The 12227-nt window shown below is 37.3% G+C and overlaps 2 protein-coding genes and 1 non-coding gene across 3 annotated transcripts; 1 reads left to right on the top strand and 2 right to left on the bottom strand.

Annotated features, from left to right (window-relative positions):
* Positions 1-579: 579 nt before the first annotated feature.
* On the bottom strand, positions 580-1741 carry LOC145030122 (protein PHOSPHATE-INDUCED 1-like). Its single transcript, XM_078978551.1, has one exon. It carries the CDS (start codon positions 1655-1657, stop codon positions 695-697), a length of 963 nt encoding a protein of 320 aa, XP_078834677.1. The 5' UTR covers positions 1658-1741; the 3' UTR covers positions 580-694.
* Positions 1742-5433: 3692 nt separating this feature from the next.
* On the bottom strand, positions 5434-7817 carry LOC145047611 (uncharacterized). Its single transcript, XM_078995916.1, has 2 exons — positions 6120-7817; positions 5434-6048 (listed from the first exon to the last, which is right to left on the bottom strand). Exons 1-2 carry the CDS (start codon positions 7815-7817, stop codon positions 5434-5436), a joined length of 2313 nt encoding a protein of 770 aa, XP_078852042.1.
* Positions 7818-8598: 781 nt separating this feature from the next.
* On the top strand, positions 8599-8701 carry LOC145027895 (U6 spliceosomal RNA). The gene has a single exon (XR_013675658.1). It is a non-coding gene; the product is annotated as a U6 spliceosomal RNA (small nuclear RNA).
* The last annotated feature ends 3526 nt before the right edge of the window (positions 8702-12227 follow it).

The following is a 12227-nucleotide window of genomic DNA, read 5'->3' on the forward strand; positions in this document are numbered from 1 at the left end:
CCAAAAATAATAATCATTATTATGTTTTTAATAAAAAAAATTATTATTATTTTAAGTTTTTAATAAATAAATATATATTTTCTTTAAAAAAAATAGTATATATAAAAAAAATCTTCAGAAAAATCATTGAACTTTAATCCTATTAACAAAAAAATTATTCAAGGTTTTTTTTTTTTTTAATTTAAACCTTAAAACCAATACTAACTAGTTAAGAGGATAATTTTATAAATATTTATTGATTTCAAAAAATGATTTTTTTTTTTATTAATAAAACCAAAATAAATAGACTTTTTTACGAATTTCCCATAACTAAATGTGTTCGAAACAATATGTGTCGACATAAATTTCAAAATTTTAAAACCAGGTTTCACCAAGACTTTTTTGGGCCAGGCCAGGCTTCAATCCGTAGACAATGTTGAATTCAACACGTCAGTTTTTAAGTCCAACACAAATCAGTTTTGCACTACAGAATTTAAAAGAGAGACCTTCAATTGTTAATTAACCATATTATCTTAATTCGTGCATCAGAAACGTTAATTAAAAAATAGGCCAAAAGCAAATACTAGAATTCAGTGTCCATTAATAATAATAATAAATAAAATAAATAAATGAATTTATGATTTTACAATAATTCTATTTTTTTTCTCTCTCTCTCGACTAGTCGCTATGCTCTAATATGACTTTTGAGTTTTAATTAAACCAATGTGGAACAAGTTGAGGACGATGGATCGTATAAGGCTGGAAGCAGGTATTTTCTGCCGTTTGTACCATGTGCATTATAACTTGCACCTGTTGTCGAGTCCACCAACAAATCCCCTGCGTACCCAGGATAAGCTCCTTTAGCATACACACCAGGACATGCGGATGCAGCTTCTAACGGTGCACTTGCATCCCCCTGATAATACCCGTTTCCAAATGGGTTGGTGGCTGTAGCCGCCAACAAACCGGCCAAATTAATGACCATTCCGTCGAGACCGACATCGTTGTTAGGTGCCACCAGCGGTGCAGCCTGTGGTCCGTAGATCGGCTGGTGGAATGGCCACGCGCATTGACCCGCACACTGAGTCTCCGAGTTTCCAACCCAGATGTACGCAAATTTGTTATTCTTTCCTTTCCCATTGGGAATCTTCGAAGATGATGACGAGGATCCGTGGGTCCCGCATCTGCTGGAGCAAAACCCATCAACTGCCACGTCGGATGCCGTTAACACGACGTTAACAGCGTTCCTTAATTCCCCTTTGGAAGCTAACTGAACCAGATGCTCGTCCGTTAACGACTTTCCAAGAGAATAAGCCGGGTCGGATATTTGTTTACCGAGTCGGAGTGTAAGTGAACGTTGCTTTTTTGATTTCATCTGATATTTCTCGGTGGTCTTCCACCACGTGGCGACGGATGGTTCGATCTGAGATTTTGGAGAAACTCCGGATCCGGAGGAGAGTGAGGTGATGAAATCGGAGACGATGGCTTTCTGCGACGGTTTGAAGTTGCCGTACCAGATGAAATTGACGGAGATATCTCCGGTGAGAAGAGCACCGTTGTGGTATTGCAAAAGGTTAGACGCGTCGCTGACTAACTCAGTGAGTTGTCTCCCAGCAAAGGAGACGTGGAAGATGGAGACAACGAAGAGAAGTTGAACCAGACGACGAGCATTCGCCATTTTTGTGAAGGTTTTAGAGAGAGGAGGAAGGATTGAAAAGATGGGAAAGGTAGAGCGAGGAAGTGAGTAGTGAGTATTGAGACGATGGTGAAAATGGGATATTTATAGTGTAAACAAATAAATTATTTTTAAATTTTAGGTTGTTTGTTAGAACAAAAATAATAAAGAAAAGCCTTTTGCTTAGCAGGCAAGAAGAACCTACAGCTGTAACTTGTTCCCAGTCCCACACGGGTTTGTAGTTATTAATGGATGCAAAATTCAAATATTCACGCTCTTTTAAATTAATATTTATGTATATATAGATAATTAGATGCATGCAACTATTTTAACCTATTATTCAGTCTTTTAAACTAAAATTAATAACTATTTACAAACAAATTCATAATTGAAGAAGTTTAAAATGGGAGATGGGTTTTAACAATACTTTGTTTTATTAAATAAAAAAGTTAGTATAGATATGTATGATATTGTAAAGGTATAAATAAAAACGATAATTAGGTTAACCGATCATTTTAGACGTGCATTCACAAAACGAATTTGCAGTTTGCAAAACCAATATTAAGAAATATAATCATTATGAGAAACATTTGGTCAGATTATTACATACATCATACAATTTTGATAAAATTTATGACTATCCTTTTAAAATACAATATTAGAATGTACATAAATAATAGTAAACTAGAGATACATGTATCTTTTCTATTCCATTTGCTCTACTCCGTAGTTGGTTTACCAACAAGTGTGATATTATCTATTGATTATAAGAAGAAAGATTTTGGATTCACTTTATTTGATATTATCAACTAATTATTGTATGTATTAGGTTTTTATTGGTGAACTATTCAAAAAAGTTTCTAATATCATTCCATCTATGGGTTAAATTGAACATTTTAGTTTACGGTTTTTTTAAACAAGAGATAATCAAATACGATAAGAAAAAAAAAAGCGTTTAAATTATGAACTGAAGGGCAAAGATGCAGACTTTTTGAAGAATTGGGAAAAAAACAAAAGACGAAAATGTGTGTGGATGATATTTTGAATTTTTGATAGTGATATGAATAATTGAATGTGGGTATTGTGGATAAATTTGAAATTTGGGGGAGGAAGAGTAATTCTAACTCTTCCCAGCTGGCGCCCAGTGTATGCTTTTTGAATGTTGGAAATTGGGTCGGGTGCACAGCTGTAAACTGTAAGAGGATCCGAGGCGCTGACTCATGCACACTTCTCGTGAAATCCAGGCGCGCAGTTAATGGCTTTTTTTCTTTAAAAATTAAAATTAAAATTTTAACGGCATTATCCAAGTAATACAGGTAGAACCAGAAAATTTTATAAGGATAACACAAAAAAAATTCTCGCATAAAATATAAACAAAAAAAAAATCACATATGATGATAAAACCTAATTCGAGGTGGTTAACCTCCAGAGAATGTAGAGAGAGAAGCAAGACTGGAGCAATTTTCTGTGTTTTCTTTTTATATGAACTTACAGTGCTTAAATAAAAAATGATTGAACTAATGCTACTAATATCTAGGGACGTGGGTGTATAGTGGAACCCAACATCTTAGGAATGCATGCAACATGTGTGGAATTAAAGAGAATCCTATGTGACTAGTTGACCGAGTAAAAGCTCATAGTTCTTCCAAGTATCTGCTGGGTTTCTTGATGATCCTTCTAGGTCGACTAGTAGCTTGTGGGTCTTCCAGTCGGGCCTGTTCTTGGGCTGCTGAATGGGCTGTATCAATACCCCCATTCTCCAAATTGGACTCGTCCTCGAGTCCAGTAGGAAAATCCGAGAACCTGAGTTTGATCTCTTCTGCGTCTTCCCATGTGGCTTCAGAAATATCTTTGTCGGTCCATTTAATGAGTACTTGTTGAATCCCTGACTAGAGCTGGCGTTGATTAATGACCTGTGCTGGAGTTGTTGTTGTGGCTTGGAGATCGTTGATCCATTCAGTTGGAAACTCGTGTGAGACTTCTGTGGTGTGAGCGGTTTTCAATAGAGACACATGGAAAACTGGGTGTACTTTGGAAGTTTCTGGTAATTGTAGTCGATACGCCACTGGACCGATTCGTTCGAGTATTTTGTAGGGTCCAAAATATCGTTTGGATAGCTTTTGATTTTCTCGCGAGACTACTGAGTGTTGACGATAGTTTCGTAAGCGAAGATAAACCAATTCTCCAACTGAAAATTGCTTGTCTTGACGTTTCTTGTTTGCCTGTTTGATCATTCTGGTGCGGGTTTGGCTGAGATTGACCTTGAGAAGATCGATGATGCGTTGGTGTTCTAACAGTGAGTTGTCGATAGAGGCTGTACGATTCATCCCCGGTGTGTAGTCGTGAATTGTAGTGGCATCCCTTCCATACATGGCTTTAAAGGGGGTCATTTGGATGGATGAATGAAAACTCGTATTATACCAAAACTCTGCAAGGTAGAGGAATCGTTGCCAAGAGCGGGGTTCATCGTAGGTGAAAGCACAGAGGTAGGATTCGAGGCATCTGTTGACCACTTCAGTTTGTCCGTCGGTTTGCGGGTGGTAGGCACTCGAGTGTTTCAGTTTGGTGCCTAGTTGTTTGAAGAGTTGAGTCCAAAATTGGCTTAGAAAGAGTGGATCTCTATCTGAGATAATTGTCTTGGGGAGGCCATGGATACGGTAGATTTCTCGGAGGAAGATTGTTGCGAGTGATATAGATGTGAAGTGATTAGGTAAAGCGATAAAATGGGCAAACTTTGAGAGCCGATCAACTAGAACCCAAATGGCGGTTTTACCATTAGATGGCGGTAAGTGGGTGATAAAGTCCATGGTTATATCTTCCCATGTATGGGTGGGAATGGGTAATGCTTGAAGGAGGCCGTATGGTTTGTGTGTGGGCGTCTTGGTGGCCTGACAATTGGTGCATCTCCGAATGAATTCTGTGACTTCTTGTTTGAGTTTGGACCATGAGAAGGAAGCTGCAAGACGTCTGAAAGTAGCTTGGATTCCGGCGTGACCTCCTAGTGTAGATGTATGGAATTCCTGCAAAAGAATAGAACGAATATGTGGTACGTTAGGTATAAATAAACGACCTTGGATGTAAACCAAGCCGTTTTGAACTGTATGGTGAGGTAGTGAAGAGGGATTGTGCTCCAGTTGTGCTAACAGTCTCTGTCCTTCTGGATGGTTGGAAAAGTAGGATCGTAACTCATCGAGCCATGTAGCTGTTGGTGAGGATAGTGCTAACAGGTGAGGTTTTTCGATTCTGCTAAGTGCGTCTGCGACTTTGTTTTCTTTTCCGGGTTTGTAGTGTAACTCAAAATCATACCCGAGAAGCTTGGTGAGCCATTTGTGTTGGTCTGGTGTGTGGATGGTCTGTGTTAATAGGTGTTTTAGGCTGTGATGATCGGTATAAACTCGAAATCTGCGGCCCAAGAGGTATTGACGCCATTTTTTTATGGATTCGGTTATCGCATAAAGTTCTCGAACATAAGTAGAACTGTTTTGCATGCGATCACAGAGCTTTTTGCTGAAGAACGAGATTGGTTGATCTTGTTGTGATAACACAGCACCGATGGCGACTCCGGAAGCGTCAGTGGTGAGGTCGAACGGTTCGTTGAAGTTGGGGAGTGCTAGGGTAAGAAGATGGGTCATGGATTCTTTTAATTGTGTGAAGGCTTTCTGGTGTTGCTCGTTCCAAATAAAGGTGGGATTTTTTAGTATGTCTGTGAGGGGTGAGGCAATATGGGCATATGATTGAACAAAACGCCGATAATAGCCTGTTAGGCCCAAAAAGGCTCGTTAGGTTGTAAAGGATGTGGGGGTGGGCCAGGCTTGGATTGTGTCAAGTTTTTCTGGGTCTGCATTAACACCTTTAGCTGAGATAATGTGACCCAAAAAGGGTATCTCAACGGTGGCAAAAACACATTTGGATTCTTTGGCGTGGTACTTGTTGGTCAACAGTGTATGAAAGACGAACTGTAGATGCTCACAGTGTTTATCCATGGAAGGGCTATACACCAATATGTCATCGAAAAAAACTAGGACAAACTTACGTAAGACTGCACGAAAGAGATCATTCATGGCTGCTTGAAATGTTGATGGGGCGTTTGTTAGGCCGAATGGCATAACGCGAAATTCATAGTGACCGTCAATTGTGCGAAATGTCGTTTTGTGTATATCTGCTGGAGAGACACGGATTTGATGATAGCCGGCCCTAAGATCAATTTTTGAGAATATGTTAGCCCCGTGAAGTTCATCCAAGAGTTCATCGACAGTTGGGATCGGGAATCGGTCACGAACTGTGACTGCATTGAGTGCCCGATAATCGACACAGAAACGCCATGTGCCATCTTTTTTTTTTGAACTAGTAGGACTGGTGAAGAGTATGGGCTTTGGCTTGGTTGAATTACGCCACTATCAAGCATGTCAGATATGAGGTTGGTCATAATTTCTTTTTGGTAATGGGGGTAACGGTATGGTTTGACGTTAATAGGTTTGGTGTTTGGGAATAGTGGAATATGGTGATCATGTTGACGTGTGGGTGGCAACTCGTGAGGTGGGTCGAAGAGTTTTTGGTATTGGTGTAGTAGGGCTTCGATGGTGGTGTTAGGATGTGGTTGTCGGTTTGGATGAATGGTTGCTGGTTGTTGATGGTGACAGATGAGAGTGTGAATTGAAGCAACTGAATTTTTGCGAATCAGAGTGTGTAGTGAGCTAGGTGACACGGGTGATGTAAGAGGTTCACCACGTAGGATGAATGGGTGATTGTTGATGGTGAATGAGAGTTGGGGAATGGAGAAGTCTGCAACCAGTGGTCCCAATGTACTAAGCCAAGCGACACCCAATATGACGTCTGCTCCTTCAACAGGGAGGACAAATAAAGGAACTGAAAAGGTAGTCTTATTGAGTTCTAGTGGCACATTTGGGAAAAAGCTGTTACACTCTAGGTGTTGGCCATTTCCGACCATTACAGGGAAGGGCGTGATTGTTGCTGGTGTGGTTTTGAGTAGGGATACGAGGCGAGGCTGTATAATATTGTGGGTGCTGCCACAATCTATGAGTGTCGTGACCGGGTGACCGTTGATGTGACCAGTAACGCGAAGTGTTCTGGGTGATTGTAATCCAAAGAAGGCGGCGTCGGATAAAGACAAGAAATGTGGAGTCTGGTCTGTGATGGTGTCGTTCGTTGTGGTCTTGGCATCCATGGTGAGTTGAGTGGCATCTGATGTGTCCTCATTATCAGCTATTAGGAAGAACTGGGGCGGATTGCAGACGTGTCCCGGTCGGAATTTCTCAGGGCAGCGGAAGCAGAGGCCTTCAACACGTCTTTTTTGGAGGGCTTCCGGTGAAAGGCGAGTGAACGGTATGGTGGGTTTGGGCTTAGGTGGTGTCGATAAGAGTGGTGGTTGGGTGGTGATCTGATTTGTTGTACTGATGGATGTTATTTGTTGAGTGTTATTATAGGTGAGGGATCGGGGTGTATAGGTAGGGCAAGGGCGAGACTTGCTGAATTTTTCTTCAATGAGCTTGGCGAGTCCGTAGGTTTGGTGGAGGTTGAGTGGGTTTTGGATGGCAATTTCTGACTGTATGTCCTCACGGAGTCCGGAGATAAAACAGTCTCGCAAAGCTTCAGTTGGTAAGCCATCGACACAATTGCTAATTTTTTCGAACTCGGATTGATAGGCAGCCACTGTAGATGTTTGGCGGAGCTTGAAAAGTGTTGCCCGGTGATTTTCGTAGGTGGAGGGTCCAAAACGCGTTTCAAGTGCTTGGGTGAACTCAGGCCAGGTGCCCAAGAGGTGATTGGTGGACATATGCTTGTACCAACTAAGTGCATCACCTGTGAAATAGAAGACAGCAAGAGCAAGGCGTTGATTTGGTGGGATGTTGTAGTATGTGAAATAGTTTTCTGCTTGGAAGACCCAGTCAAGTGGGTTTGAGCCATCAAAGTTGGGAAGATTAATTTTTGGGGGACGTGGGTTGTGTGGAGGCGGTGGTGGGGGTGGTGGTGGGGGTGGATTTTGGTTTATGTGTTGATTGGTGATAAGATTGACAAGGTTTGTCATGTTCGTTGTGAGGACATCCAGGCGAGTATTAGTGGCGGTGGTTAAGTGGAGTAAAGCTTGAAGATGATCTTGAGGTAGAGGGTTTTCATCGGGTTTAGTTTCTGGCTTGGGAGGCATGGTAAGTGGAATGAAAGCACCAAAGTGATAAAACCTAATTCGAGGTGGTTAACCTCCAGAGAATGTAGAGAGAGAAGCAAGACTGGAGCAATTTTCTGTGTTTTCTTTTTATATGAACTTACAGTGCTTAAATAAAAAATGATTGAACTAATGCTACTAATATCTAGGGACGTGGGTGTATAGTGGAACCCAACATCTTAGGAATGCATGCAACATGTGTGGAATTAAAGAGAATCCTATGTGACTAGTTGACCGAGTAAAAGCTCATAGTTCTTCCAAGTATCTGCTGGGTTTCTTGATGATCCTTCTAGGTCGACTAGTAGCTTGTGGGTCTTCCAGTCGGGCCTGTTCTTGGGCTGCTGAATGGGCTGTATCATATGACGGGATCCTTTGCCACCTACATGTTTAGAAAGGGATAATGACTTACGAGGGTAATAAAGTTTTCAGTTTGTCCATATTAGATTATTAAGATTTTTTTTGTGCGTATTAGATCAATATGGTTGTTATTACCGTTTAGAAATAATCCTTTTACCGGTTTTAACGGGTAAAAATGACTATTTTTAAACGGTAATTACAAACATATTGGTCTAATACGCACAAAAAAATCTTAGTGACCTAATACGGACAAACTGGAAACCTTATTACTCCCCTAAATCATTAACCCTAATTTTAAAGACATCGAGAATATATGACCATCAACAGTAAACTACTTCGTTTAGAACTCGCGTCGTCCCATATAATCTGCTACTCTTCTATATGGCGAAGCTCTTTATTTATTGTCGTCCCTTTGGGGACATCCGATAAAATTGGAAAGATACAGAGAAGATTAGCATGGCTCCTGCACAAGGATGACACACACAAATCGAGACAACATGTGGATTCTATGGTCAGATTGATCTTCTTGTTGATGTCTTTAACCATTTGTGGCAAGTAAGGGTGATCTTTTTTTCTATAAAGTCTCCTTTAAGTTTTTTACTTTTCCTGTCATTAAATTCCATGCTTTATAAACTTCCGTTTATGTGTTGTATATAGTATGTATGTATTTGTTTATGTGCTGATTTTTTTATTCATTTTGCAACTTCAGTTTTTTAGTTCATGTTGTGGTTTTGCTTTTATAAAATAATTAATAATAGATATCCTATACAAGTCCCTGTTGGTTTTACATTTCCATTCGTTATCAAATGTAGACATTGATGTGAGGTATCAAAGTGAGATTTTGTTTTTGTACATATGGATGTGTTCATGTAAACATTTAAATGACAAAAAAAAAGTTATTGATAAAATGTTGCATATTTATGTAATGAAGATCATCAATCATATGAGTTTCTGGACTTAGAAGTTCTGAAAGGGTTGTGAGATAAGTTTAAATGAAAGCAACTTTTTCAGTCAAACAAATCAGTCACATTGATTGGTAAGCATGTTTTATAAATAATTAGGGTTAATGACTTAAGAGGGTAATAAGGTTTTCAGTTTGTCTATATTAGGTCACTAATGTTTTTTTATGCGTATTAGACCAATATGGTTGTTATTATTGTTTATAAATAGTCATTTTTACCCGTTAAAACCGGTAAAAGAACTATTTCTAAACGGTAATAACAACTATATTGATCTAATACGCACAAAAAAAACCTTAGTGATATAATACGGACAAGCTGGAAACCTTATTACCCTACTAAATCATTATCACTTTTAGAAGAGGGCATAAAATTAATATTTTCCTTTATCCTATAATTTTCAAACTTAATTAACGGGCTATGACATTATAGCTAGCTTCCGAAGACGAACATCACTATTGTAGGTTTACTTATGATCTTAATGAAAAATTACAGTATTTGGATTAATTAGACATGTACAGTTCCCCTTGAACATCCAACCATGAATCTAACAAGATAATGTAACCCAGATAGAAACAAATAGATGATACAAATTTTGATAGGGAAAAAATTTATCAAATTGGATTAGGTCGGTCGCAGCAGTAGTACTTGGTAAGATATAGTGCATTCGTACCTCTAGACACAAACACAAACTCAATAGATCGCATGTATCATAATAGAAACAATTCAATTTTGATTTTAAGTTAATTTTTTTTTTTTAAAATCTACAATCAAATTTGTCTCAGTTTGTAATTTATTTATTCTTATAAATACCAAACCAAGACTTTTCTTTTATACTTAGCATGCAAAATTCAAAGACTACATTTGAAGCTAGACGCGTGACATTAAAGAGAGAAATACAAGATAATTGACTTCATAAAAGCTATTTCTTTTCCGAGCATACATTATAACCTATGTTTTATCCATCAAATTAGGAGTAAAAGACCAAGCAGTTAGTGCAAATTAAAAATTAAAACCAAAGTGACTTGTACTCTTGTAGCAAATTGGAATAGAATAATATATATGGAAAGGTTATTTGGAAAACAAAAAAAAAACCTAAAAATCATAAAAATACATAAAAAAAAATACCTAGAGATCACAAAAAAAATTGACATTTTTTAAGAAAAAATTGCAGCTTTTTAAAGAAAATCGCTGAAAAAACATTTTGAAAAAAAAACATTTTTTTTTTATGAAAAAAAAAAATATATTTTTTTTTCAGCGAATTTTTATAAAAAGCTGCGATTTTTTATAAAAAAATTCAAAAAAAAATCTTGTGATCTCTAAGTATTTTTTTTATGCATTTTTATGATTTTTAGGGTTTTTTGTTTTCCATAGAACCTAAATCTATATATATATATATATATATATATATATATATATATATATATATATATATATATATATATATATATATATATATATATATATATATATATATATATATATATATGGGAAAAGTGAATATACCCTTAAGGGTATATAAGCTTAAGTACCCTAACTCACTATAATTAGTTGTTTTGTTTGATATATTCATTATAATGTTATTAAACTTCAACCTTAACTTGATTTACTTTGAAGATTTTCGAAATTTCACTATTGTTTTCCTCTTATATCACTTATTTTTGCCGAACACCTATTAGACTATATATATTATAGTTGAAAATGAAAATTATGTAAGAGGAAGATAAATGTGAAATTTATAAAAATCTTAGAAGTAAATCAAGTTAGAAGTTGAATTATAAGAACATTGGACAATTACAATGTACACATATGATACAAAACAACATAGTATGGTGAGTTAGGGTACCTAAGCTTATATACCCTTAAGGGTATATTCACTTTTCCATATATATATATATATATATATATATTGAATGAACTAATTGTCCAACGTCTGTTTACTTAAAAAGTGGAATAACTATTGCAAACCGGCAATCTAATGTAAATATATAATCAAACTCATATAAATAGGAGAAATGAATGGAACGTTAACCGAGCAGAAGATGATTAAGCAAATATGGATATAAAAATAATGAATGGAACGTGTGCTTAGGTATGAACATTTAGATCCATGGACAAAGATGAAATCATATACAAGTTAACAACTTGTAAAAGATAAAACTGTAAAATTGATAATTGGGATAGGGCCCAAAAATTTTCCGATTTACATGGAAGGTCCAAAATCGAATATTTTCCATGGTTTTAGTCCTAAAATTAAGAAATTTTTGTATTTTTGGTCCTAGGGAAACCTAAAAGGATGATTTTACCCTTCTAATTTCATTTTTGTATTTTTTTTGTATTTTATTTTAATCTTTTATCAATTAAAAATAGAAAAGAAAAGAATGGACCAACTTCAGACTCTCTCTCTCTCTCTCTCTCTCTCTGTGTGATGACCAAGAAGATCACGACTCAAACTCTTCCTCCCCTTTCGTATACTCCTCCTTAAACCCAATGACACCACCATGATCCTCTAAACCTGTGGCCATCGGCACCATTGTTGGCCACCACCGCAGCCCCATTTGGTTTGCAATTTGTCCCGATTATCCCTCGAATGCCATAACTCACCAGAATCGATTCAATCCACGACTGTGGGTATTGGCTTTATTCCATCTTTCCGATTTGAATCTAGTGACGATTCTTAACCCAGATAAACCTATTCATCTCATGCTCAAATCGATTCAATCTATGAATGCATTATAGATGGACCGGATTCTGAATCTTTTCATCTGATTAATCCAGAAGGGTTTCTTGGTCAAGAAGAAGATAGGAGAGACATGGAAGTCTTACCCTTCAATCACAGGTTAAAGATCCAATTGAACCAGATGAATCAATTTGAATCAATTCAACACGAGTCTTGTAAATTCTAGGGTTGACTGCCATGGACATTGCAAATCTAGGGCTTGTAAAGTTACGATTCAAACCAGCAAATTGATCGTAGAGTGTTTGTGTGTGTGTATCAATGTATGTGTGTTCATTAGTGTATATGAGATGATGCAGGTTAAAGTAAGATTTTGCATGTGAAAGGGAAAGGAAAACA

This window comes from Lactuca saligna, chromosome 1 (assembly GCF_052625555.1).
Source record: "Lactuca saligna cultivar CGN05327 chromosome 1, ASM5262555v1, whole genome shotgun sequence".
In the NCBI taxonomy this organism is placed as follows: domain Eukaryota; kingdom Viridiplantae; phylum Streptophyta; class Magnoliopsida; order Asterales; family Asteraceae; genus Lactuca; species Lactuca saligna.

Coding starts and splice junctions, on each gene's coding strand:
- LOC145047611 (XM_078995916.1), bottom strand. CDS start 7,817: ATGCCTCCCAAGCCAGAAACTAAACCCGATGAAAACCCTCTACCTCAA. Junction 6,049..6,119: donor CAAACACCAAACCTATTAAC/GTCAAACCATAC, acceptor CATGCTTGATAG/TGGCGTAATTCAACCAAGCC.
- LOC145030122 (XM_078978551.1), bottom strand. CDS start 1,657: ATGGCGAATGCTCGTCGTCTGGTTCAACTTCTCTTCGTTGTCTCCATC.